Raw genomic sequence first — 27,246 nt, 5'->3', positions numbered from 1 at the left:
AAAGATTAAAAATATATTTCTGTCTGCTGAAGCTTCGTATTTGTCTGCTTTTTTGTTTGTTTGCTCATTCTGAGGGGTGGCTGCTTAATGGTTTGTGCTTAAATGATGTAATGACTGGGCTTAACTGCAGGACATAAAAGTGGCTTTCAAATGCTGCTGTTTAATATTCGATTACAGGAAAAAACGTTATCAGCCCTAGCCAGCCTTTAGTGTGAAGAATTGCTTAGTACTCCAGGTACTTATCATGATAAAAATATTTTTGTTAAGAAAAATATTAAAAGACATACAACTGTTGAATAGTCTGGGAAGACATTAAGAATTCACAGGAATTCAGTTAAATCTGCAGCATGCCACCTGCCACTCTCCTGTGTGTTAAGATTTTTTCGCTAACACCTGCATCTGCAGCAGTGTGCATGAACAGATATGTTAATCACATTCTCTGAAGGTGAATAAATGAATATGGACGGGTTTTAATTCATGGGACATCTCTTTCTGTACCAATGAACAGTACAGCAGAGAAGTTGAATTTCTTGGTTCTTCCCCCCCCACCCCTTTCTAATTTCTGAGGAAGAATAAACAGTATAAACAGTCAGAGAAAGGCTCATCTGTGGCATGCTGCAAATACAGCAAAATTGACTGTACTTTTGAACTTCCATTGCATAATAATGAAAGGCATATTCAACTGTTGTGCCATGGGGAAACACTGTTTTTTAAAATAGATTACTGTAGCGTGCCATGGCAGACTTTCACTTTTAGATAGTATTAATAAGTGAAAGTAAACACTGTCCTTATGGTAAGGGAATGCATGTGTTCTTATGTTTAGGCTGTTCATAAGAAATTATGATTAAAATTACTTAAACTTGGTTGCATTTATTCTAATTGTTCAAATAGACTCCATAGAGCTGTGTGATTCTAATGCGACTGATAACAGAAGTTTAAAAATAAATTCTTTGTGTTGTATCTAAAGTTATAAGGGGTGTTTAATTTTTGCACTTATGTATATTTTAATACTGTTAAACTTCTAGGCTGCAAGAGCTAAATTACGTATTACCAGACTGTCATTGTAACGCTGTTACTCTGGTTTTCATGATCCATCTTTAGAAAACCATTTGTAAAAGTGGAACGGTATTTATTTTGAATTAATAACCGTTGTTGTGTTGAATGGACATTTGAATATACTTGTTAAGCACTTATAAATATGCTTACCGGCTATGAGAAATGGATCTGGATACAATGTCTATTACTGAGTGACGCTGCCTAGTTCTGTGACCCTGGCTTCTCAGTTATTCACACTTGCTAAAATACTTAAACATTTGAAGAGGATTTTCTGCATTTGCAGTCTGGCATTTGAGGGAAATAGCTATCAGAGATTTGAATCGGAGAGAAATTACTTCTTTGATGATCCTTCAGCTGTGTTGCTGACACAGTTCTTGTATTTCTATGCTTTCAAGTGTGAAATTGTAATTTGGTAGCACAGATGCCTTTTGGGGCAGAGGTTTGTCTTTGTCTCTATTTTTAAATAAATAAATGAAGCAGAATTTTGGCTAAGTGGTAGGTTTTTGAAAAATCTCTTAGAATGTGCTTGGATGTGATCCAGCAATTGAATTTGTTAGAGGCTTCATTTTGGGGGGCCTGACGCTGGTCATACATTGTGCAGTTGTAGCCACTTTAACGTTTTGTGTCCAGATCCAGTACCTGAGTGGGGAGTCTGTCTCTTGCTCTGCTATAGCGAGGATCCTGTTTGCCATTAATTGTCTTAAGTCTGTGTTTATTATATAGGTTTTGGTTAAAGATATTTGTAAAGTGAATGCTTCCCTTATTTCTTTCATACAAATTTCTTCAATGTAGTGCTAAAGCCAGATGACACATTTGAAATGCTAATTGACCAATCGGTTGTTAGTAAAGGAAGTCTTCTTGAGGATATGGTTCCTCCAGTAAACCCTCCCAAAGAAATAGAGGATCCTAGTGATAAGAAGCCTGATGATTGGGATGAGAGACCAAAAATACCTGATCCAAATGCTGTCAAACCAGATGATTGGTGAGGAGAACATTTTTATCTGTACACTACTTCTCACATGCAGGTTGTTAATTTGAAGGATTTGACTGTTTTTGTTTTGTTTTTTTGCTAATGACAATGGGATTGTGTTTCACTACTAAAAGCACTAAAGTTGAAGACATAATTGTTGTGGGTACAAGGATCTGGTCGTCTTCTAAGGAGAGAAATAAAAATTGTGCTTTTTGCTGATTTTGTACCTTCCATGATTGCAGTTAATAGCTAAGATTACTGTACCTGAAAGATTAGGAAGAGGGTTTTTTTTTTCACTGAATAGTCTTAATTTACCTTCAGTGATTTCTGCTTCCTCAACTGTGGTTCATGTGGTAATGTGGGAAGAGGAGGGAAAAACTTAATAGAAAGACCTGACTGACACCTTCTATTCTGATTGATAGTAGCAATTTCTGGGCTACGTAGTACTTTGAAATAATGTAAATACAACTCAGATATTTAGAAACAGTTAATTGGAGGTTTAATTTGGTGTGTCTAATTCTGTGGTGCCTATGAAAATCATCCCTTTCATGCCAGTTTCAGTCCTTTGAACAGAGTGTTGGTTCAAAGTCAGACTGCTGTTATTTCCTAACATAAGTCTGTAATTGAAGGGATGAAGATGAGCCTTCCAAAGTAGAAGACCATGATGCTGTTAAGCCCGAGGGATGGCTTGATGATGAACCACAGTATGTTCCAGACCCTAATGCAAAAAAACCCAAGGACTGGTAAGAACCTGGTTCAGTAAGTGCAGGTAGTTAATGCATCTTACAGGTAAGCCCACCTATTCTCTGTGGCAAAATAGGAGTTGTGGATCAGAATTCAATCCAAATCTTACAGTCTTTTGAGGCAGTAAGTTGGAATTTATAAGGTATGGCCAAATATTTGTTGGTTTGGGACTGCTTTTAGAAAAACATGAACGTGTCCGTTGTCTTTTGTTCTCTGAAGATATATAAACAAAAACAGAATATGAAGAGTGCCTTTGAGAGAATTTGCTACAGCGTTAAACCATGAAACAGTTTTACATGATAATTTCAAGTTACCAATTTATAGTCTCAAGGGTATTGCTAAGCTTCTTACAGAGAAGTGTTTCAAGTGGCAGTTAGGATCTTGTGACCTTTTTAAAGAAATCCCAACAAATCCAAAACAAAATGGTGTAGTACTCCTTAAAAAAAAAGTGTTTATACTGTTGGGTAAAGTTCTGTGAGCTGGTCAAAATTCTGCGGTTGTTACAGCAAAATGTGTGTGGACCCTAACTTCAGACTGAGTGTTAGGGCTCAGGCTAGTTCAATCTCAAATAGGTTGTTGGCAATTTATTTTTTTTTTTCCTGTAGGGATGAAGAAATGGATGGGGAGTGGGAAGCTCCTCAGATCCCTAATCCAAAGTGTGAGACTGCACCTGGTTGTGGACACTGGGTGCGTCCTATGAAGAATAACCCAAACTATAAAGGAAAATGGAAAGCACCTCTGATCGATAATCCTAACTATCAGGTAATAGCAATATTGTAGGTTGTTAAAAGGTAGAGATTTCAACAGAGCGAGCGAGTCAAGTATATTTATATTTAAATATAAAGTATATTTAGCTAGGCTCTTTCACAGTATATTTATATTTAAAATGAGTTTGAATACACTCACTGAACATTTTGAGCTTTTTTGTATTGAATGCACCTTTTTTTCTTTACGTATACTAGAAAATAGAAATGCTTTCTATAGTAAAACACTTTCTCTGTTGGAAGTTGCTTTTGCAATGATTTGCACTGGTACCGCTTATTTAATGTGCTCTGTAGAATTGTATTCTGAATTATGTTATCATTTAATGAAATACTTTTCTCTTTTGTTGGGGTTTGAAGTATGGGTCTGTTAAAAGAATGAAACCTTTCAGTAAGCAGATTGATGTACTAGGTCAAGTTTTAGAGGAAGCATCAATTTTGGATAACTAAATTCCCCCCCTCCCCTCCAGATAGAAGAGGTAGTCAGTTGGATATTAAAGGTAGTTACATTGTATTAGTTATGGCTGGGGATTGTGTTGAGCCTAAGGGCCTAAGCACATTTGTAAACAAAATTTGGCTCCGATTTGCACAGGTGTTACAAGGCTGAATTTTCCTACCCTAAAATTTTCATTAACCTCTCTGGTTACAGTCGCTGTCAGTTTATATACTGGAAGGGACCATGTGGATCATGGAAGGCATTTCCCCTGCAGTCTTAGGCCAGCAGGCAATAGATGCTTACCTTGGAAGATTTCATCACTGGCCACAAAATATTGTACATTTATGGAAATGTATGTGCTGTAGTCACAGAATGACGGAATGGTCAGGGTTGGGTGGCACCTCTGGAGACCTCCCAGCCCAACCCCTGCCAAAGCAGGGTCACCCAGAGCGGGCTGCACAGGATCACGTCCAGGCGGGTTCTGAGTGTCTCCGGAGAAGGAGACCCCCCAGCCCCTCTGGGCAGCCTGCCCCAGCGCTCTGCCACCCTCACGGTGAAGAAGTTCTCCCTCACGTTCAGAGGGAGCTGCCTGTGCCTCGGCGTGTGCCCGTTGCCCCTCGCCCTGTCGCTGGGCACCGCTGGCAGAGCCTGGCCCCGTCCTCCTGGCGCTGGCCCTGAAGCTGTTTGCAGCCATCGCTCAGAGCCCTCTCAGCCCTCCCTTCCCCGGGCTGAGCAGCCGCAGGTGTCCCGGCCTGCCCTCCCCCGGGAGGTGCCCAGGCCCCTCACCCCCTGCGCAGCCCCCGCCGGGCCCTCCCCAGCAGCTCCCCGTCTCTGGAACTGGGGAGCCCAGCGCTGGGCACGGCGCTCCCGGGGCGGCCTCCCCAGGGCAGAGCCGAGGGGCAGGGTCACCTCCCTGCGCCTGCTGGCCACGCTCCTCCTCATGCCCCCCAGGGCGCCACCGGCCTCCTGGGCCACCGGGGCTGGCTGCCGGCCCGGGGGCAGCTGCTGTGCCCCGGCACTGCCCGGCCCTTCCCCGCAGAGCTGCCTCCCCGCAGGCAGCCCCCAGCCCCTGCTGGTGCGTGGGGCTGTGCCCCCCCGGGGCAGGGCCTGGCACCGGCCTCTGCTGGGCTCCATCAGGTCCCTCCTGCCCAGCTCTCCAGCCTGCCCAGCTCTCGCCGGATGGCAGCGCAGCCTCTGGGGCATCAGCCGCTCCTCCCGCCTTTGTACCAGCCACCAGCCTGCTGAGGGGACGCTCTGTGCCTTCGCCCAGGTCACCGGTGAATCGGCTGAACGGGACTGGGCCCAGCACTGAGCCCTGGGCAGCACCGCTGGCCACAGGCCTCCAGCTGGGCTCTGCGCTGCTGGTCACAGCCCTCTCGGCTCCGCCGTTCAGCCAGTCCTCAGTCCGCTCACACTGATGAACAAAAGCCAAAACTGTGCATTACATAGGGAGAGACTATGGGAAGAAGTAACACGGATGCCTTACTTTCCTGCAGTATTTCCTAGGCTTACTCTAGGAAGCTTACAAAGTCTGTGCTTGGAACCACCAGTACCAGGAGGACAAGATACTTTGTACAGTCAGTTACTACTGTAACCCTGTGTGGGCAAAACCCCCTAATTTTAAGAGGTCTGCTCTAAGCCAGAAAATTGACACCCATCTGCCAGTCTCTGGTTTTTATGGAGGTTAAACCCTACTGCTTGTCTTTTTAAATTATGCATTTAAAATAATCAGGAAGTTCTAATTATTTTAAAATTTGTTTCAGTTTGGTTTTGAGTTGGGGACAGGTAACGCGATTACATACTTTTTCCTTAAAAGGGGATCTGGAGCCCTCGAAAAATACAGAACCCAGACTATTTTGAAGATCTTCACCCATTCAAGATGACCACTGTCAGTGCTATTGGTTTAGAACTCTGGTCTATGACACCTGATATCTACTTTGATAACTTCATCATATGTTCAGAAAAAGAAGTAGCAGACCGTTGGGCAGCAGATGGCTGGGGCTTGAAGAAATTCGTAGCAAGTGCTAATGAGGTATAAACTTTACTATGTTCTCGATGGCTGAAAGCAGTGAGTAAGACGTGCAACTGTTGGAAGAATTTTCTGTCAATTAATGCTGACAATATTAATTTGTCTTCAGTTAATAATCTTGCTGAGTAACTATGATAGGGTTTTTCTTGTAGTCTGGCATTTTGCCCTTCCTAGATCAATATGCTCTTTGAATTAAAAGGTTGTAACACCTTCCTTAAACACCTAGCGAGAAATGGGCCGCGTTATAGTTAATGGGATTTCTGCTTTTCATGGTGATGCTAGAAATTCAGTACCTGTCAGCAAATGGAAGCTGAGTTACTTACACTCAAAGACCTCTTTTTTTCTCCCCCCCTCCCCTTGTGGCTAACTCCATTATATATGTTCTTTAGATATTCCTCATGGGAGAGAAATGGATAAATAGTCATATGGTTTTTTTGTTTAGTAATTTTATGCCTCTGGCTGCTCTAGACGTATATTCTGCAGCTCTGAAAATAGTGTACGTATGTTTACGGAGTTGCATCTGTTCTTCTGTTTCTACGTCTGCATCCACGTTTTGTTTGTATACTGCACTTGGCCAGCTGCCACAGTTTTTTCTAGATCTCTTTCCTGTGCCGTAGGATGAACTTGTCCTGACGTGTGGGATCCTGAGCCCCTCTAGTGGCTGCCTTTACCGAGCACAGTTTCTTTCTATCGGGCCTGTATTTTCTTGGAGTGGCAAGAGCAGTTGTGGGAAAGAAGCGATGGGTTGGTGGCAAATGTGGCCAATTCCTGACAGCTGCTGTTTGTCACAGGATGAGCAAGTAGCAACAGCAAATCAGCCCATGCAATGAGGAAATCCACCTCTTCCCAGTGTCTTTCCCCTTTCTGAAATCTTTGGGTTTCTGTCTGGACTTGCATCTGTACCCGTATGCACAATAGCAAAAACCATTCCCTTGAGACTCCTCCCTCCCCTGTGCCTCTCCAATTTCCTACCGTAGCTGCTGATGTACCCTTTTCAGAGGTCTTACTGGACCAGGCACTTGCCTTCCTACCTCTACCGTGTAAGTCAGAACTGGGCTGGGAGGACAGTTTACTCCCTGAATAATCGGCTCTCAGGGGAGAGACTATGGTAGTACAGACGCAGCAAGACATTGCTCTTCAGGAGGCCGGCTGATGCTCTGAGGTTCTTGATGCTTGGGGATCTTTCAGCTGACTTAGTACAGCATGGGGAAAAAATAGCACAGCTGGGAAGGGTGTAAAGTGTGAGGTGCCAAGACTCCAAATGCCACTTTACAAAACTGAGTAGTGGCCAGTCTGGTATGTTTGGAGTACCAGGTTTGTTCCTTCTTACCCAGCACCTGCTGTTTATTTGCAGTGTGTTAAGCTGCTCCTTTACGACTTCTGAAATCAATATTGTTTTAGTCATTAAAAAGCGAAGGTAAAGAGGGGTTTACTTTGGGCAAGGTAAAGCTTAAAATACATACAGTAGACTTTATAAACCTATTAAAATGTTGAAAAGGACGTAAATGCAAATTTTTTTTATTATTGTTTTTAATATAGCCTGGTATGTTTAGTCAACTGGTGACTGCTGCGGAAGACCACCCATGGCTCTGGGTTCTTTACATCTTGACATTGGGTCTCCCCATTGGCCTAGGTGTGTTGTTTTGCTGGCCAGCAAAGGTTAGAGAAATTTACTGTATTTTTATTTGGCTTTATTCTTAATATTTTATTTGAAAACTCTGAGCATCTGTGCAATAAGATGCACTTTTAATGTGCTGTTGATACTATTTAGCTTACAGTGGCTGTTATGTGTAATTCTTAATTTGAGCTTAAATGTAAATTGATTTTTAATTTGTTGTAGAAAACAGATGAAGATATTGACTTAAAACCCCCTGATATATCTAAGCCAATTACAAAGGGAGAACCAAAACAAGAGAGAGAGGAGTTAGAAGATGATGAAATGGAAGAAAAAGAAAACGAAGAAACCGCTGAAGATGGTAAGATAAGCAAGCCAGCTTGCAGTCTGATTAAATATAAAAACATGAATAGGACTAGTTCACAGCTTACGTTGCCAATAATCACAACCAGTTATTTTAGAATGTGTGAAACCAGCCTTGCTCCGGGTCTCCTTTTTCTCTTTGGCAACCTCCAGCGAGTGGTGGTCCGTGGCTAATAGCTCTTTGATAAATACAAGCAGGAAGTACGGCTCTCCTTAGTGCTTTTTCACTTTCAATCAATTAACGTGCCTCCAACAGTCATGTTTGTAGACAGTGATGCATATTTTCTCCCTTCTAAATGTTTCATGTATCGACCACATTTGAATGGTTCAGATTCGGGTACATGAAGTGTTTATAAAGTCACATTGTTGTTTTTAAAACGTGTCTGGAATAGCTTTAAGTCTTAAATGTAAAGGTTTCGGCTGATGCATCTGTGTCAGGGTTTCTACCTGGAACTATTCTGTTGGTCACTGATTTTAGTAACTCTTCATAAAGCCTGAAAACGTAGTAGAATTGAAATACTGAAGTCCGCTGCTTCCTTTGTGTTGCCTTCTAGCAACGCACTGCATACCTGCCGAGGTCTGTCCTGCTGCCCCAAGGGAGAAATTAATGATTCAGTAGATGAGCTCTACTTTGGCATCCAAGGAGAAAATAATGTTCTGTTACTGTACCAAAGATTAATGGTACTATTCAACTATGGCTTGGAGGTTCTCTTAGCTTTTCCCAGGGTCTATAGGAATGAATAAAAAGCAAATCACCTAACTTTAGAGTACATGATCTTGACTTCCACAAGAAAATCCTTAGCCTCAGACCTCTGCAAGATTCTGCCCCTTTACTTTTCCTTGGTAGGAACAAAGAAAGTGTCAAGTGACTAGCATGGAAAGCTAGAAACCTAGCAGATGTTCATTTTTTTGTTTGTTTTTTCTTTCTTAGTCCTGACATTGCTTTGTGTTACTGACTGAAACTTTGTGGGTTTCATCTGTCTCTGCACTGTGTTCCATGAGTGGTGACGGCTTCTGCCTGTATGACTTCAAAGTTTGCTCAGCATCCCCTCAGATATTCCCACGCCACTACTTAGAGAATCGAGTACATTGTTGGCACAATGCTTGCCACATCACCCTTGGTCCATCTGCCTTACCTAGCCCTTTAATTATTGTAGTTATGCTACGTGTATTTTTTACATTAGCATAAATTGTAGGTACAGCACTTCAGCATCGTAACTTCCTGCATTTTATATCTGTCTCTTATATGTGACTACTGTTTGAATTTATATGGTTACTTTTGTTTCAGTTTTACTGAGCTGAAGCAGTAAGAATTGGAGGTGTCGGTGGTGTCGGCTTTCTGATTTTGTTTTTTTAACGCTGAAAGTGGTGCTTATGGGACGTAGGCATGACCTGACAAGGACAGAATTGAGCACTGCTTCATTACTGTTTTTAACTGAGCCACTGGCAGACTGTTAGTTGTAAATTGCCATCTTACGTCCTTTCTATCAGATGTGGGTATGATTTCTTGTTTGCTCTTGATAGAAAGTATTGCAAAGGGTACTCAGTTCCTAGAAATTTTCACTTTAAGGCCTCAGTTTGAAGTAGGGGAAGAGACTTGCCAAATCTCAGTAACTTCTCTTTGAATCATGCTGTGGTTGCTGAGGTTTAGCTTTTATAATGAGCATAGATACCTAAAATGCAGGCGTGGGAATGCTTGCTTGTAAGTACCGAAGCCCAAAAACTAGAAATCAAAACGGTTGGGTGCCTGGCCTCCTTCATAAAATACGCAGAATCTATAGAGTTGGTTACCCTAGAAGGGCAACCTATGTGCTGATCAGAGAGCAGCCTAGAATTCACGATACTTTGGGCACGCATTATTCTAGTGCAGTGACGTGGCCTCAGTAAGAAAGCAGAACCCCCCTCTGTTGCTTAGCCTATGGTTTGTCCAGGGGGTTCTGGAGAGTAAAAAGATAAGGTTTTTACAGCTCCTCTCCTTCTTGTCCAGTCCCTGTCAGTTCAAAGGTCTAACTGACTTCAGGTCTCATAGAAAGCTTACTGATTTGTGAGTAGTGGGCATATCTCAGGTGAGCTGAGGGAAGTACAGTGCTTTTCTGACTAGTTTCTGTATTGCAACAATGCCCGAGCAGGGGGTAAGCACAGAGCTGCTTGTCCCGCAACCAAAACGACGTGCCAAAAGAATTCCCTGCTGCACAGGGGGTTACCTTAGGATGTAGGTGTCCCCCATGGTGGATGACTGGTGACTGCAATATTGTACTTTGCCAAGTCAGAGTTGTCCTATTTTGGACTCCAGTCTCAAACTGTGTAATAGAATACTCGGACTTCAGCACTTCCCTAAAGGCAACCAACTTAAGGTTTTCATTTTAGTCAGTCACTTACAAGTCTGAAGAGAGTACATGCTGTTGCGAAAAGAGGCTAGTTGGAAGCTGTTAAAATTCGTTATTAGATCCGACGGTGATCGATTTCTACTAATTCATGAGAATTCTACTCTGTATCACAGAGATGTTTTTATGGGTTATTGTAAACAAGCAGTTCCTTCTAAGACCGACATGGGCTTCTTTTCCTTACTAGTGTGCCTGGATGTAGTGCATTTTTAATGCAGTTATGTTTACAAAGTAAAATTAATTTCTTTGCAGAAGATGAGGGTGAGGGTGGTAAAGATATTGATGGTGATGAACAGGAAGAAGAAAATGAAGTTGCAGATGGAAGTCAAGAAGAAGGTGATAAGTCAAATAAATCTGGTTCAGAAGATCAGGTAAGTTCACGTTTTGTCTGCCAGTTTTGTCTTTGCCCTTCTCCAACATCGCACCTCTAAGCCTGGCTACCTACAGTAAAAGAGTTCTTCTGTTGAGCCATTAAACCAATCACGAGGCGGGAATGTGTTTTTATTTGTTTGACGCCACAAATGCTCTGTTTTAAGTTTGTGAAATATGTCTCTTTCTGCGTAATTTTAGCTAGGAGGTGATATTTATTGTAAAGTACAGCTGTAGTATAGAAGTGATCGTGCAGGTCTCTGAACATGAAGCATTTTTACAGGAGTATAATTTTTTAACAGATTATTAAATGTATTGCAAGTCTTGAAAATTCGGGTGCTGTGGTAGATGTCAATCTCTTTATCACGATACTTAACAGAAAATATGTTTCTAACTGAATAGCCTTTCAGTGAGACACAGAAAAACCTTAAGCTTTCAGGTTGGGTTTTTTTGATTGTTAATTCCAAAATAAGGTTTTAAGCAAAATGACCATACTGGTTTTGAATTCAGCACTTGCAATTTCATTTTTCTTGTGCAGATTAATCCGGTCACTAGATAATCTGTAAAATGTTTTCATTAAAATAATATTGTAGAATGGAATTTCTGTTTGCTTTTCTTGCTTGTCAGCTACTCATTATCCTTTCATTTAGGAACTCGGGTATGTCTGAAATGCCTTAGACCCACCCACGGTATTTATGTTGGTCATCTTGTGCATTGTTTCAGCACTGAGATTCTTCACCAATTTCCCTTTATTACTTTCTCTTGTTCCTGTAAGATTTTTTTTTTTCCTGGTACATTTCCCTAGGAAAAGAGTATCTGATAAACCCCATTAAAATGCATATGACTCTTCGTAAAAGTAATTACAAGATCTCAATGTGTGTATACCATTACACGGTATCACACTGAGGTTATGACTTGCTTTTCTCTGGGTATTTTCAGTGCGTAGAAGTTTCTGTCATGAATTAGTGACCTACTTGAGAGATGTCATGTCACCATGTCCTCACTCAGGTTGTGCCACATCCTGTGAGCTCTTCCTTCTGAATGGGGTGCTTGCCATTAGGTGGTGCAGGAAAGCGAGGGAGCAACGTATTGTCCGAGCGGAGTTCATGTTGGAAAGGCTTTTCATGCACCTCTGCAAGCAAATCACTTTTAAACTGAGAAGAACACATCTGATTTAAGAACAGTTTGTTCTCTTTGTAGCTCTCCAAAGGCAGCAGTTAAAATCTTTTAAATACTACTTAAGAATGGGAAATTAAAATTTACCTAAGATACACTGTAAGGAAGTTGCTAAATTCATTAGTGCTCACCGCTTTTAAGCCAGCGAGTAAATGGGCAAAACCAAATTTCTGGCATCAGTTTAGATGGTACTATTCCTTCTGAATATAGAAAAGACAAGTCTTCTACCCACTTCATTGTTAAATTAGTATTGTGGAAAAAGAAATTTCCTATCGCCTCAGTGTTGCATTTAGTGATAATATGATTGGGGGTGTTAGGAGGAGGAATAAACTACCATGACGGTTTCAATAAATTAAAATGGGTTTACAATTTTAATGCTGGACTTTTTTATTTTTTTCAGATGAAAGAAGCTGATGAAAGCACGGGTTCTGTAGATGGTCCGCTGAAATTGGTGCGCAAAAGGAGAGTACAAAAGCACTGAGTTACTTCCAGCTAGTATTTGTAGGACTAACAGTAACTTTTGGTATGCCACTTCAGCAGGCCTCACAGCATGCAAGTTCCTGCGATTTGAAGGAAAAAAAGGGACTCACTGCTATGTAACCTCTTTTAATTCTCTAACCTCTTTTAACCTTCCAAAACTTCCTTGATTCCTTTTTTTTTTTTTAAAGGAGAAATACTGTCTGTGAGGAGTACAGTGATGTTTTGAATTCAGAATAGAAGTGAAATTACAAGCTGGCCAACTGATCTTAAGGTGAAGATTCTTACAGTGTGAAGATTCCTAGAAATTAATACTAGTTGGGGATAAACTTATTCCAAGTATTTTTTAAAATTAATAATTTATCATATTTTTGCAGCTCTAGCACAAAATTAGCTGTTTACACTTTTCAGCTAAAAGTGGATGAGAGTAGAGATAGGTCGCAGCTATAGCAGTTCACATTGCTATGAGAAAAGGTACTCTTTTTCTGTGCAGAGCTAAATGCAATAATTGTTTTTGTATGATGATTTACAATTTTATTGTAAATTATTTATTTTAGTTGATCTTGTTAGATTGGTGGTCACCTGTTCACTTTAGACATTGGTAACAGTAATTTATTTTTAAGAGATATTTTAAAATAGAATATTCCTAGAGCAAGTGATAATTGACATGACTTGTTTCACTTTCGGATGCAGATACCAAATCTGCAGAAGTGATCCACGGGCAACTTTTTCAAACTTTTATAGTTCTTGTGTTCCAAGCCAGGGTGGGATAACCTTTGTTTATAGAGTACTTGCTAAGTGTACATTGCCTCCTAAAAATATTTACTAATTCTTGCTTAACATGAAATTTATTAATATAGATAAGAATTTTTGATTGAGAAAAGTTTTTTACAGATGTGAGTAACTGGGCATTCTCATAATACAGTTTGAATAAACTGCCTATTGTGAAAGAAACGTTGTTTTGTTTTAACATACAGCTGAACTTGAACAAACAATAAAACTGCAGTCACCAGATACCTCTTGCTGCTTGGCAGCTGCCAATACTGTTAGTAGAACGTAAAAGGCTAGCAAAAGCACTTATACCTTAAACCCAAGTAGAAATACATTAATTCCTAAGGAACCTAACAGATTTCCTCACGCCTGACAAGAAGTTAGTTCACTGAAATATTTTCACAACAAGGAGAGTCAGCAAAGGTTCCACGGAAGTCTCTTAACAAATGAATGCTTAATTAACCCTAATGAAGAAGCCAGTGTCTTCAAGTGCTCGTGTTGAAGTGTTCAAAAACTAATTATTTGGGGCTCCATTTTGTGCAGACTACACGGAAAGGCCTCTGGCCTTTTGCTTGGGGTTTTTACAGTTAAATGCAGGTTCCCCCCTCTTTATTTAGGGTCTACATGCAAAAGGTTAAGAAGCGAGCACTTTGCCTGCCTGTGCCTTCTCAGCAATGGAAGTTGCTAGCAATGCCGTATCCCGCTAGTAACAGCTACTGTGAGCTCTCAGGGAACAGTCTGGCATTCAGTTTGAATGAATCTTGTCTGAGCCTGGTAAAAGTCCTTTGGAATTGTTCTGGTATTTGGGAGTGGTTTCAGGGTGGCTTTTTTTCTGTGCTGTGATATAGTTACCCCAGGGATTGGTCACCCCGGCAGGGGATGCTAGTCTTCCCTTAGGGTTTTGAACTTCGGGTTCCCAGAAAGTCTTAATTAATGCCCCATCAACATTTTTGCTTGTGCCTCGCTTCAGTAAATAAGGAGCCATTTGTTATGGGTAAGATGGTCTTGTGAGGCCATGACTCAAGGGTGCTGTTTGCAGTAATTGACTCTCTATGGCCCGTCTCACTCTAACACAGACTTAATGACTTTGATTATCTGGAACCTGGAGATAGAAGACATCCTTCTGCATGCTGGCTTACTTGGATCTAGTGTTATGCTAGTAATTGGGGGAGAAATGTCAGAGCTTTAGGGGATCTGAGGCTGTAGATCTAGAAAGCCGGGCAAAAGGGGAACACCCTTCCATTGACACTTTTAACATCGAGGTTTCACACACAGTTCCTGCATGTAGTCCATTTATAGCTGAACAGGTATTTCAGGAAAAATACTTGATCTTGCTATCATGGCTGCTTGAAAGTGCTTTGAAATTAACAAACTGATGATAATCCAGTTCCAGGATGCCTTGCTATTAAAACTCAGTCATCTTTGGAACTCCAAGAGTATTGGACCTCTGCAGCCTGCACTCTCACCAGCCACATCGTAGCTTAGTAAAAGTGGTCTTACCGAGAGGATGCCAGATCCCAGACTGAGAATTTTCTATAGTCAGGGAAGACTAAATAGTGCCAAGGCCGCCTTATTTAATTACAACTGAAGCTGCTCCTCGGTTAGCTTCCACCTTCAAGAAGTACTTCACAAGCTGAGGCTCTGGGGCAGGAAAACAGTGTCTCTAAGGCCTGAAGCAATGACAAGTTTGGCACTGCAGGAAGGAAGTAACAGGTGGCAAGGAAAGACTTGTACTCTGTTCCTCACGGCAGGTTGGTCACAACGAGCGTGAGGAACACTGATGACCTGTTTCTGTAAAGCTCATTACTCAGATTTTAATTTAACTCTTAATCAAAAACGGAAAAACTTCTGGAAGATTATACATCGTCATGCTGTGCCTGATCACTCTTTGAGGAAACAGGAAAGTGAAAACTGTTTGAAGTGTACACCTTGCACTCCGATACTGCATCAGTTTGGTATTTCCCTGATGAAGTTGCTTAACCTTGTTCCTCTACCCTTACCCTCCCCCTTCCCAAAAAATCTTAAGTGTTTTTCTGTACGCAAGCCCTACAAATAAGGTCATGCTGTCACTACCTCACAGAAATTCTTTAACTGGTTTATAGGTTTTTGTTTAAAGGTGCTTTGCAGAGCTATTAACAGTACTAGACACTAAACATATTTTAAGTCAAAGAGGTGATGCAATTCAAATATTTTCCCCAACTTATTGTAACCGTATTATTTTGCTAGTCACGAATCCTACCCTAAGACCTCAAAGAGCACCAACAGACTTTTGTTTCACCTGACAAACCAAATCCAGTTTTTAACAAGGTATGCTCATTTTAAAAACAAATACAAAAGTTTAGTAAGTCTCTACGCTACATTTGCAAATTGCTTAATCTTAACAATACTCAATATGTTCTTAATTCTGTTTATCACCAAAATTTATAATCTTCAGGTATCCAGTAAAGCCACAAACTAAGGTAGTTGAGCTCGTGTAGCCTGTGCCAATTAAAACAAAAAAAGACAGCAGCAATACAGTGACATCATCTGTGAGTCAACCCTTACTTCCTTTTGCTTTTTGTGTCAGTTGTTTGGAAAACACTAGACGCTGACATCAGATTTTCTATATATTGTCCAAGAACTTGGTTTTCTGATTTCAGTTTCAAGTTTTCTTCCTTAACAGCATCTACTCGTGCTGAGAGATCTGCGAAGGTGATAAGAAAAATATTAGACGTTATCACATACAATAATGAGTACCTTCTACGTGCCTACATCAAACTATTCACGCGTTCAATGAGGGAAACGTTGTCTATAAGGTACTATCTTAAAAGACACGAGGGAAACGTTGTCTATAAGGTACTATCTTAAAAGACACTGTGCTACTCGCAAGTTTTATCTAAAGCCCATTTTTCCTGTATTATTTTGCAGCGGAGTGTTTTGACCAACTCGTTCCGTAAACTTACTGTTAGTCTGTACCTTTATTCTTCTGAATTTTTGATTTAAGCTACTGCAGACTAAACTGTACGGAAACAAAAAGTTCAGTGATGAGCAGACTCAACGATACACGTCAGCTAATGAGCCTGGGAAAGTTCACTGTTGCCCCCTTCTGCCTGATGTGTATTATATGTCGAGCAAATATCATGTTGCAGAAAGAGGGGGGAAAAAAATAGTTGAGACCTTGCTTATGTACCTTCAGCTGCCCAAGTGACATACTTCTAGACACTTTGGCTAAGGTAGGGCAGAGCAGTAAGGTTCTCTTGCTTTGCTCATTGCTGCCTGCTTGTAAAAAACCCAGTGCTGATGCATCAAACTGCTGACCTTCAAGTGTGTGCTGCAGTTCCAACACTTGGTTAATAAGCCGTGTTTTCTCTTCTAATTCCACCTGATTTTCAGCCTCAACAGCTGCAATAAATCATATGAGTTTGAATACAACCTCTGGAACAGCTGGAAATCACATCAAGTAGAAAAAATAATAATGAAGAACAAGAACATTAAGAACTTATACCATCCATGTCGGCATTCATCATTGTAGAATGGGCTCTCTCCACTGTTGAAGAGCGTATTCCGGAATGATGGTCTGCTTAAAGATAAACAACAACAAAATAAAAAGCTGAGGCAAGAGTAAACCTAACCGCCTTTGGGGTTTCGGTGCATTTTCTAACCGCTGTTGAAAGCCAGCGCTCCAGCCTGAGGCAGAGCAACATTTCTTAACGTTCTCGGGTTATTCTTCCTAGAGCTTTAGGCAGTACGTAAACATGATTCTTCAAGTAACTACGCTTCAGCGTACAAAAATAACAGCTCTGGCTTACTCTAGATCCGCATGAAATAACCCGGCGTGTCAGCGATGCCGTTGCCGCCCTCCCAGCGCCGATCCTTCTGGAACGGGCGGTTCAGGCGGCGGCGGGGCCCTGCCCTGCCCACCCCGCGTCGCGGCCATCACGGAGGCCGAGCCCGCGGGGCCACCGCCCCTCCCCGCGCCCCCCGGCGGCTCTGCCCCTGCCCGCAGGGCGGCCCGGCAGCGCCGGGGCAGCGGGCAGCGCCGCAGCGGGCTTCAGCGCAGGACCCGCCGGAGCGCCGCGGCCCTCCCCGCGCAGCACCCCGCGCCGCCCCGCCCCCAGCACCGCGGCCTGGAGCACCGCCCGCCCCCAGCACCGCGGCCTGGAGCACCGCCCGCCCCTTCCCGAGCGGCCGTGGCCCGGCGCGCCGCCCCGCCTCCTCACCTGCCGCCGCCGGCTCCCTGCGGGCTGCGCCCCCCGCCCGGCCCGGCCCCGGCCCCGCCCCGCCCCGGCCCGGCCAGGCCCGGCCCCGGCCGCCGCTCTGCGCCTGCGCCGCCTCCCCGCCGGCTGGCCCTGCGCGCGCGCACGGCTGCGCCCGCGCCAGCCAATGGGCGTGGCCTCGGCACCCCCCTGGCGGGCGGGCGGATCCCCGCGGGCGCCCCGCCCCTTGCCGCGTGTGGGGCGCGTGTCCCGGCTGGCGGGGCGCGGGGAGTCCCGCTCCTCCGGCCTGGTGCGGGCTGCGCCAGCGCGGCCGGCCCAACCCCCCCGCACGCCCCGCACCCCCCGCACACACACAGGCGCCGGCCGGGCTCCCCCGCACACAAATAGTTGCCTCGAAGCCCACTGCCCGCTGGTCCCCGCCCGAGACTCGCAGCCCGCCCGCCCCAGCCGGTGCGGCCGCAGGTGGCTCAGGCGGGTGCAGGGGAGCGCAGCCGCCGGGGCCTCCCGCCTGCCTGAGGGGCTCTTGTCACTCTGCGCGGGCCCTTCCCGTTAGACCCCACTGAACTGCAGGTAAAACAGTCGAAGTCGCTAGTAAGCGCGTGTTTTAACTGCTATTGCCGTTTCTCTGCTCGTTGGGGTTTGTGTTGGCGGGCTGGCACAGGGGTTCGGGCCGAGGCAGGGTGTGCTGAGCCCTCAGTAGCAGGCTGCAGCATTGCTCCCTTGGAGCTCGGAGCTCGGTAGGTTGGCAGAGCCTGAGGGGAGCTGGAGAAAGCTGGAAGACGGTTGCAGTTAACTCTCAGGGTAGCACCTGGAGCTCTGGGAGAGCAGGGCCTTGGGCCGGGGCCCAGCAGGGTTCACCTGCTCTGGCCAAGCAGCTTCCCGCCTGGCAGTTCGATAAGCTTTTTGTGCAGCATTGTCCAGGTTATGCAACATGTGGTTTAGCTCCTTGCGTCTGGAGATCGCATGGTGTGGAAACTTTCTCATAGCTGCTCTCATCTCATAGCTTGGTAGCTCCAGACCAAGGCCCAGTCTCTGTGTTCTTTCCCTGACTCCCTGGAGGGAATAATCCTTGTAGAACGTGCTGCGTGTGGTGCTCCCTTTGGACCTTGTGCGTTTGGACCCTGTGTGCCACAGTAAATTCAACATGCAGGACCCAAGCTAGTTTTAGTGGCCTCACGGAAGTGACTGCACTGCATAACCCATGGTATCTCTATAGGGACTGTGTAGCTTAAACCATATATTGCAGTGAAATACATCGATATCGCACCCATGTGTTGCAAGACTGTATCTGGTTATAAATAAATAATTTGATGCTGTTTAAATACTCAGGGGGATAAGGTCTTTGGGAACTGTGCCCTCTGCTGTGCTTTTTTAATACACTTCAGAAAATACATGTTTATCATTTACATTTTCTGGGTGCCACCACAGTAGTATTAACAGCGTGTTAATAACTTCTTTAACCTCACAGTTGGTTAAATTCAGATTGGACTGGATGCTGTTCAAGTTAAGAAAATGTATTTTAATTAAACTCCTGCAGTCTGTTTGTATTGAAAAATGAGCCTGTTGTTCTCAGTTCCATTGGCTGGTTTACTTAAAAGTCTATCGCCTTCTCTATAAAAGGCTTTTTTAACTCACCCAGTAATCCTCCTTAATCCCTGCAAGCAGTCCTCTCAGGTGGTGGCTGGGCTTTAGGGGTTTGCTAGTAACTCTCTTGGATTGCTGTTTTTAAAATGACAGGTGCTTCTCACCCTGTTACGATTTTGCTTGCTGCACTTGCTGTGTGGCAAGCCTTGAAATCGGGCTTCTTCATTCTTTCTAGTGAGACAGTCTCCAGCACTCTGATTAACATGGAAAACTATGGCCCGAGTCTTCAGGTAATATACAGATGGATGGAGAGCTTGCTTACCTGGTGAAGATCTTGCAGTGTTTATGCTGTAAGATGGGGCAGGGGGGAATATTGCAGGCTAATCTTGGGTAAATGCACCTCTCTGCTGCGGAAATTCCACTTTGCTCAGTGCATAACGTTTGTAGTTTATTGTCTAAACTGTCCCCAAATGAGCTAAGTGGGAAAATCCTTGACATTGAAATTATGGGACAGAATGGAAACCAGACATATTGGCTCTTATGCTGTTGTAGCCAAAACAGAGTAGTAATTCCAAGAGTTGCTGGTTTACCTACTGTTTCCACTTTGGCACGTAAACTGCTGAGGAGGGTTCATTATACTTTGCATGATTGTGGTTTCTGACTGGAGTATTTTCTTTTGATTCTTAACTCTGATGTTTAAGCATGAGCACTAGGCTGACAGTCCTTTTCAGAAGTTAACTTGTGAGAGGTCTTTTGGTTTTCCTTTAGAGAAAACTGTCTTATCTGAGCCTCTGCTGCTAGCATTGCAGAGGGGCTGTCAGCGGAGAACAGATGGCATCGTTAGTCTACATGGTGCTGTGTGTTACTAGGTTAGTGTTAAACAATCGCGCAGATGCTTCCTTAGGTTTGTACTGCAGTATACTCTGACATATTTGATCTTACACAATGCCTCTTCCTACTGTAAGTGCTTACTATGAATCCCTTTACCTTAGTATCTGAGATTGTGCAGCTGGCCTGCGCTCCTGAGCCCCAATGTTTAGGAACTGTTTCTGTGTGACCTGGCTATGTCGTGGCTCCTTGTTATGGCAAGATCCGTGCATGTTGCTTTTTTTCTTTACCTGTCCTTCATCTCCTGATTGCTGAGGGAAGTGCTAAGTGCTGAGCCTGCTGTCTGCAGGTCTGCAGAGTCCAGGGACCGAGACTGCTGGATTGATGCTGATGGGTACAAATTCCACAGGGAGAATGCCTTGCTCATCTTGCTTTCCCTGGAAGTGGTTTGCCTTCCTAACCCTCTCTCTGTTTTCCAGCACAAAGAAGTCAATGCCAGTATTCTAAATATCTGATGTGCTACTAGATTTAAACAAACAAGCACAAACCCAAGCCCAGTACACCACAGAAAAAAGCCCACCGCCAAAGTATTTTTTGTGAGAGATCGACCAAAACGACAGAAGCGTAGCATATTACATGACTTACCCATTGGTTTTTCAAATTCCTTACCTCACCTGTCTTGCACTGGGTAACACATCATCAATGACATTTGTTGTGCTCTTTGAACCTGAAGCTTTAGGGATTTACAGCATATCCCAAACAATCAGATTCCTCTTATAATGCAGAATGTGTCCCAGGGAAGGCATACTTACGCATGTGTGTCAAGTAACCAAATAGTATGTTGTATTTTAGGGGGGTGCTTTGTGTCCCCTTTGGCTGGAGGTGGCCAGTTCAAGCCCTTGAGTAACAATTCTTGCTTTTATCAGCCCGTAGTGTTTTGTTAACTCTTGTGTTAGGAAGTGTAATTTCTTTGTTCTGTAAGTTGTCAGCATGGCAAGTCTTGTCTGGGGACTGTTCCCAGGAGAACCTGAAACAATCCTTCTAAAGACTGGCTGCTGTTTGACAGGGATCTGGCAGCATTTGCTTCTCTGTGGTTTCCCACTCACTGGGAGAGGCAAAATTAATGGGGTAAATACTAATTATGTGTAAGTGTGAGCAAATTTGTCAGCTTTGCTATGTGGCTGTTTGCTTGGAGTCTTTGTAATATGTGGCACGAGGCTGAGAGACTGGGCAGAGTTTTTTTAGTTTTGTTTACAAACTTACAGCTCTCTACTTTAGAGAACATATACCTTATCAAGAAAATTAAATAATATTCACAAATGGTGGAAATTAGTCGTTTTCTTCTGTGGAGCAGCGTAACAACATGTTAATAGCCACTCTGCAGTTTAAAAGAAGAAATAAGAGGATTCTCTTTTATTACTGGAAATACTTGAACACTGCCCTAAGTAGTGTTCCACCGTTTGGTTTATTGAACTGTTTTACATTACACGTTAGATCGCTTCAGGTAAGTCTACTTTCTGACCGAAGAGTTATAAAAAGAGCTCATGATTTTTAGCAGTGGGTTAGAACTCCTGAAGTCAAAACTGACTTGGAGGTAACTAAGAACAGGTGCTAATCCCGTTCTTTCTTACTAATTCGTTTTATAGTTTCTAAGGCATTTGGTTAAAGTGGAAGAGGCATTCATAATATTGTCTTCTATATTACATTTATAGGAACGACAATTTTCACTTTACAAATGCAATTATCTGTACTTGTATCCTAAGTTCCAAATAAGCTTTCCTAAACTAGCTCGTGTTGCTGGCATAAGGAATTAATTCAGTTTCACTGAAGGAGCAGTTTTTGCTTAAAATGGCAACAATCTGACTAGGGTATGGAGCATCACTGATAGTTAACCTGAATGTATATATGCGTACAGTTACAAAACTACAGGAGGTCATTTTATTGCTCTGGACTGGGCTTCTAAGTCATTGCTGCTAATGACATACGTTTTCAGATGGTTTATGTCTAAAACTCTGGTATATGTTCTGTTTTTTCCTTGGTACACAGTGCAAACCAACAAGCCTTTCACTTCCTTTTTGGCAACGTTACAGGCACTAGAGGCGGCTGCATAAGCTGACTGATGACAGAGGCTTCGCTGTTCACCACTAGAATAGAAATGTATTCTCCTTTTCACTAACAGAGGAAAGTATAGTACATATTTCCGAGATGAATTTGCAATTTGAACCGTACCGTTTTCTCCTTTAACTGATTATTGCCACAAAGACAAAAAGGAATACAAATGGCTTAATTATTTTTCCTTGCAATGCTAACTCACAAGGCCCTTTACAACAAATCTTGGTAATTTTGTTTCTCTGCAGAAATAAGAGACAGGCTCTGAGAAGGATTTTTTTCAAGTAATGTCGCTTTACACCAGAATTCTTTGCAATTCTTGTTACTCTTTCTGAGTAACCTCAACAGGCTTGTGCAAATTTACAATTACAGACCTCTGTCAAATGCAGAATTTGAGTAGTTCTTAGTTTGCACATTTTCAACCAAATGAAACGATGGAAAATGAGCAGCTATTTCAGCTTACATTGGTCTGACTGTTGTCTTTGTCCTTACTTATTGTGACTGTTTTAGTAGTGCCTTAGGTCCTTTATCAGAGCGGGACCTCATCAGGTGACGTAACCTGTGAGCATACAGTTGGAGGAAAAAAAGAAAGATTCAGTCTCTTTAGAAAGTCTACAAGAAGAAAGCCTTAGAAAGTCATATTTTCTTTTTAACCTTGAAGAGGCCTGCCTTCTAACTAATCGCATCCTATCTTTTGCAAGGTTGTGTAAAAATTTTAAATAGACTGAGCAACTGAATACTTTGCAGCTTTAGGCTGTGAATACTGACGTATATGACATATTGTTGGCCTGTGAACAGTTCCGTCCTCCTGGTAATCACCAGCTATAGGTTTGCCATCAGATTTTGTGGAAGGAAATTTAGCGGGGTTCCATAAAGCTTTACTGGTAACTTAATGAGATGAAAAATTGTTTTTGCATTTCTAAATATTTAGGGGTTTGTATCTGCTTTTTAAAAGGAGGGTTTTACGTGAGAAATGTAGTCCTCAATGCTGGCTTTCTGTAAAGCGTATTTGAAAGAAAGTGAGATAATTTCTAGGTTCTTTACGACAAAGAAAGATAGCCTTGATTTACTTATACAGCATTGATCAGAAGAACAATAAAGAAATTGTTGTAGCTGTGGGGCATCTCACTGGTATATTTTTGATTTAATTTCCTCTGTGCTCTTGTTTGAATAGGTCATCTGTTGAGGGAACTTTATCCAGTGATATGACTTTCTAAATGAAAATACTTCTTTCATCAAAGGTGAAAATATTTCCACAAATGCTTTTAATGAATGCTTTCCTTGATTTCATGTGGTTTTGATACTGCTATTAAAATACACATCAAGAAACTTCTGCCTTGCTACCATTTTGCATTCATCTTGATTTACATGGAAGTAACTTAATTTTAATACCTGTGTACTTAAATAGAGAAACTGTTATTTTGAAAGAACAATAGCTATTAAATTTTCATGCATTGCGCTCAGTTAACCAGGCTCAGTAACCCCTGTTGCTTTGCCACAATGGCCTTTCAGTGTACTAAAGAAACTGTGATATGAAGGCTGTATTCTGATTATGCTTCAGATTGTACATGCATAGCATGTTGTTCTACTTGGCTGTTCAGTATCTTTTCCAGTAGATTTTAAGAAGGGGGGGGGGGGGGGGGGGGGGGGAAAGCCTTACACAATTACAAACATACTCAAGGTCATTAAAACCAGAGCATCTTTGTGATCCTACTTAAAATTTAATTATGGAACACTTGCTTCTAAAACATCAGGTCATCCTCAAAGTCCACTTATAATCTACATACTGGAAGTCTAGTTTCCTTATTCTTTGCTTGAACTTGCTGTTGTCCATCGTAAGGAATCTTTTTCTCTCTCACCCTCCCTGTTCTTCTAGTATTAACGTTCTTCTCCAGCCTTACAGTTACAGCTACAAGGCCCATTCTGTTTGTTGCCTTCTGTGCCCCTGTTACTGTAATAAGTCTTAACTTCAGTTGGGAGAGATAAGGAAGACTGTTTCCTACAAAGTATATGATAGCCTCTTCTATTATATGTTAGGAATTTTCTAATACCTTTCTCTCTAGCCTCCAGGTGTTTCCTTCTGGCAGATGAAACAGACCAGGGTTATTCCTCTATGCCTTCAAGCTAAAAGCTTGCCTGAAAATGTCACTTATTTTCAGTTACTCTAAATTTATCTCTCTCCTTTTGAGTGACTGTCCCCACCTCCTGCTAGAGGAAAAGCTCTGAGATTGGTAGCAGATCTTACGTAAAGTCGTCTTATTTGTGGTCCTCTCTGTGTTGTGAACATGAGCTTTCTGTGACCTTGGATGTGTAACTGAAGTCAAGAGTCTAGTGGAAGTGAAGTGCTCAGTTTCTGAGATGCAGTAGAATCTTATTTGCACTGTTGCTGAGCAGCTGCTTTTATAGCAGTGACATCTGTCAGGGCTTGGCATTTGTGAGTATCGAGCCCTGCATGCCTAGGTTGACTTGGGTATCTGGTGTCAGCTGGTGCTTGAATTAGAGAGTTTTTAACTTTGTGCCTTAGTTTTCTCATGTGTATTAACGTTTTCCAAGCTGCAGGGGTCTGAGGTTAGAGTAGTAGAGGAGGCTAGTGAGCATTCACCTTCTAAAGAAAGCAACCTGACATCTTCTGAAAGACTAAGCAAGTAATATGGCAAAAACACCCATCTGTGAGGGAGAGCAGATTCAAATCCATCCAGTGCTATGGAGTCATCCCTAGATCAGCTACTTATGGATGCTTTTCAAAGACTAGACAATCTTGCTGCTGTATGCTGCCCCTCCTCTGTTCTTGCTGTGTTATCAGCTGTGCAGCAAGTCATGAAATGGTGTTTCATAGGATACCTTTTCCTTACTGTTCTACACCTTGCTACGGGGGAAGAGTGAGATTCATTGTCAGGAGAACCCTTAATTATTGCAGAACTTGGACCAAGGTCTGACACTTTATCTTCTTGTGAATACTTTGGGTCAATCACATCTTGATGTCATTAAGGTATATGCTATATAAATTAAGTGCATTCGAACATCCAGCTCAGCACCATCACACTAATATGAAATTGCCAGAAAATGGTGTTCTAAAAATAAGATTAACTCCATGGTTTGTTTTCATATAGGAGGTAAAGATGGCATGTGCAGTAACCTTCTTTATGCTAAAAATTAAAAAAAAGAAAAAAAACCAGGGGGGACTAGGACTTGTATTATTAATAAGAAATCCATATTCTTAGCTAGTGTAAATTAGCACAGCTCTGTGGCAGCCATGCTGATGTGATCAACTTGATACTCTGGCCACACCTTTCTGAATAATTTATTATCAATTCATATTAACTCACTTCATTTTTCCAGTATGTAGAACTATCCTATTTTCCGTGCCAAATAATTTTTATTCGATCAGCTAGAAGGGTGGGAAAAGGGAGGCAGTCTTTGCTTTTGTAGTTTCTTTTAAAATAATTAGATGCGTAATAGTGGGGTTTTACATGGATCAGCTTATTTCCATTACAATTAATTTGTATCACTTCTTGTGAGCTCTCACTAGAGTATGTCAAAGAGATTAGCATTCCATATTCAGGAGAAAGCGCCAACATTATGTGTATTTTCTGTGACAGTAGTAACTACCGAGTTAACATTTCTGTAACTTTTTCTAAACGCTGAAAGGCTGTATGTGCTCAGATTATGAATGTGTATTACCATATGCTATTATGTGAAAAGTGGTATCCTCCATACCCCCAAAATCTCAATTCTTAGCTAATCACAAGGCTTATTCAGCTAAACAACTAGAAAAGTTTACTTGAGGGCATTTGCTGAAAATACATTGTACCTGGTAATTAGGATCTACAGATTGTGTGCTCACCCAGTACTATTAAACAACCCATGGAATTCGTATTGTATCAGTAGATTACTGTAGTTTCTTACCTGAATCATCTGCCAAAGAAATGTTGGTGAAAGTGCCATCCTCCTCATCCAAAGGTAACTCCATTTTGCTTCCTTTTTTCCAAGCTTTTCAGACATGCGTTAGGCATGGCAGTTGTCAGCCATTTTTCAGCTTGCACGTGACTTCTCTGGTTAAATCTTTAATGAGTCCAACACACAGGTGTTATTGCATACTGTTGGCAACTACACTCGCCTTACTCTGTGTGGTATCTCATCTGAACCTTGAGCTCTTTTCCGGAAGTTGTTAAGCTAGAAGGTTTCTGAGTTCTGCTCCGTCAGATATGTGCTGAGCAAACGCTGTTACTGCAGGTTCTTTCTGTGAAAAACCTGTGTATTCACCCTAGCTGGCTTTTTGTTGTTGCTGATTTTCTCTAGGGCTGTGTATGGGTTTTTCTTGGAGGGCTTTTTGACAGAGAAAAGAGAGACAGTAACTTCCAAGTGTTCAAAAAAGTTATTTGCAGTCCAAGGAAATGCAATGGACAGATCCGGGAGCAGCAAATTTAAAATGCAATCTCCAAATACTTAGGAATGTGACTAATTTTACTTACATGAACAGTTGCATCAAAACCAATCAGGTAATGAGAACAAGTGAAGTTATGTAAGTGAGCATGTGATGTTCTGTGATAGTAGGCGGGAGGAGGGAAGAGAAAGCGAGTTCAAAGAAAACCACACTTCAATAGTCTTGTTTAGCTTCTTAAAGAAAATTGGACATAGTTTGAGCATATAAACTAGAAATTCACCTCAAACTACTTGCCTCTTTAGAAATAGCTTTCTTTTATACTCCTGGAATAGAATGTTTTTTGCAATTAGTTTAAAAGTATAAATCGCCCTCATCTTGATTAAAGACAGTAGGGTGAATAGTGGAACCAATTCATTTTCAGTGGGGTTGCATAAGAATCTACCCATCTTTTGATTTTTTTAATCTGTATTTAGAAAAAGGCTGTAAGTTTAAGATGTCAACAGATAATTTTTTTCTTAATTGTTATTAGGAACCTCTCTGAAGGCTCACTAAAACTGAATCTTCATTTTGTAAAGCACTGTCGAACAGCAGAATGAGATAGTTCTCAGAATTTACAGTTTGCATTTCACACTTCTAGACATAATCTTGATTTGGACTCCCGAGATGGCTTCTGTGTGCAAAGGTAAATGCATGTGACTTTGCAGGACAAAGGGCCTGAGACACTAAGTATCAGAATTGGTGCAGCTTACAGAAATCGCAAATGTAATGCAGCTATTTAGGGTTTACTTCTTGTCCTTTAACTGCTTCGTTTTATTTAAGCTTTTCTGTTGGTGTCAGTGAAGTTACTGACAGCTGCCTTCAGAGATTGATGAAAACCAAGCACATCTTGCATATTCAGAATTGTGTTGAGAGTTACTCATTTTTGCTTCACGTTGCTCAGAACCAGTTCAAAATTTACCTTACTGGTCTTGAGTAGTCTATGTAAAGAGACCTG

At 42.3% G+C, this 27,246-nt stretch overlaps 2 protein-coding genes across 5 annotated transcripts in view; one reads left to right on the top strand and one right to left on the bottom strand.

Moving 5' to 3' along the window:
* The window catches only part of CLGN (calmegin), a 30,405-nt gene extending 17,071 nt beyond the window's left edge, over positions 1-13,334 (top strand). For all 4 annotated transcript variants that reach the window (XM_040579140.1, XM_040579230.1, XM_040579312.1 and 1 more), the window contains 8 exons: positions 1,849-2,038; positions 2,656-2,769; positions 3,376-3,532; positions 5,784-5,999; positions 7,536-7,655; positions 7,837-7,972; positions 10,611-10,729; positions 12,304-13,334. In XM_040579140.1, coding sequence (XP_040435074.1) covers positions 1,849-2,038; positions 2,656-2,769; positions 3,376-3,532; positions 5,784-5,999; positions 7,536-7,655; positions 7,837-7,972; positions 10,611-10,729; positions 12,304-12,384 — 1,133 coding nt within the window. In that variant the 3' untranslated portion in view covers positions 12,385-13,334. The remainder of the gene's footprint in view (positions 1-1,848; positions 2,039-2,655; positions 2,770-3,375; positions 3,533-5,783; positions 6,000-7,535; positions 7,656-7,836; positions 7,973-10,610; positions 10,730-12,303) is intronic.
* SCOC (short coiled-coil protein) lies at positions 12,569-25,867 on the bottom strand. The gene is made up of 4 exons (XM_040579541.1): positions 25,775-25,867; positions 16,636-16,707; positions 16,449-16,532; positions 12,569-15,834 (listed from the first exon to the last, which is right to left on the bottom strand). The coding sequence occupies exons 1-4, from the start codon at positions 25,836-25,838 to the stop codon at positions 15,692-15,694; spliced, it is 363 nt and encodes a 120-aa protein (XP_040435475.1). The 5' UTR covers positions 25,839-25,867; the 3' UTR covers positions 12,569-15,691.
* Positions 25,868-27,246: the final 1,379 nt, after the last annotated feature.

Source organism: Falco naumanni, chromosome 1 (assembly GCF_017639655.2).
Source record: "Falco naumanni isolate bFalNau1 chromosome 1, bFalNau1.pat, whole genome shotgun sequence".
Lineage (NCBI taxonomy): Eukaryota > Metazoa > Chordata > Aves > Falconiformes > Falconidae > Falco > Falco naumanni.
This window is presented reverse-complemented; position numbering and strand designations above follow the sequence as displayed.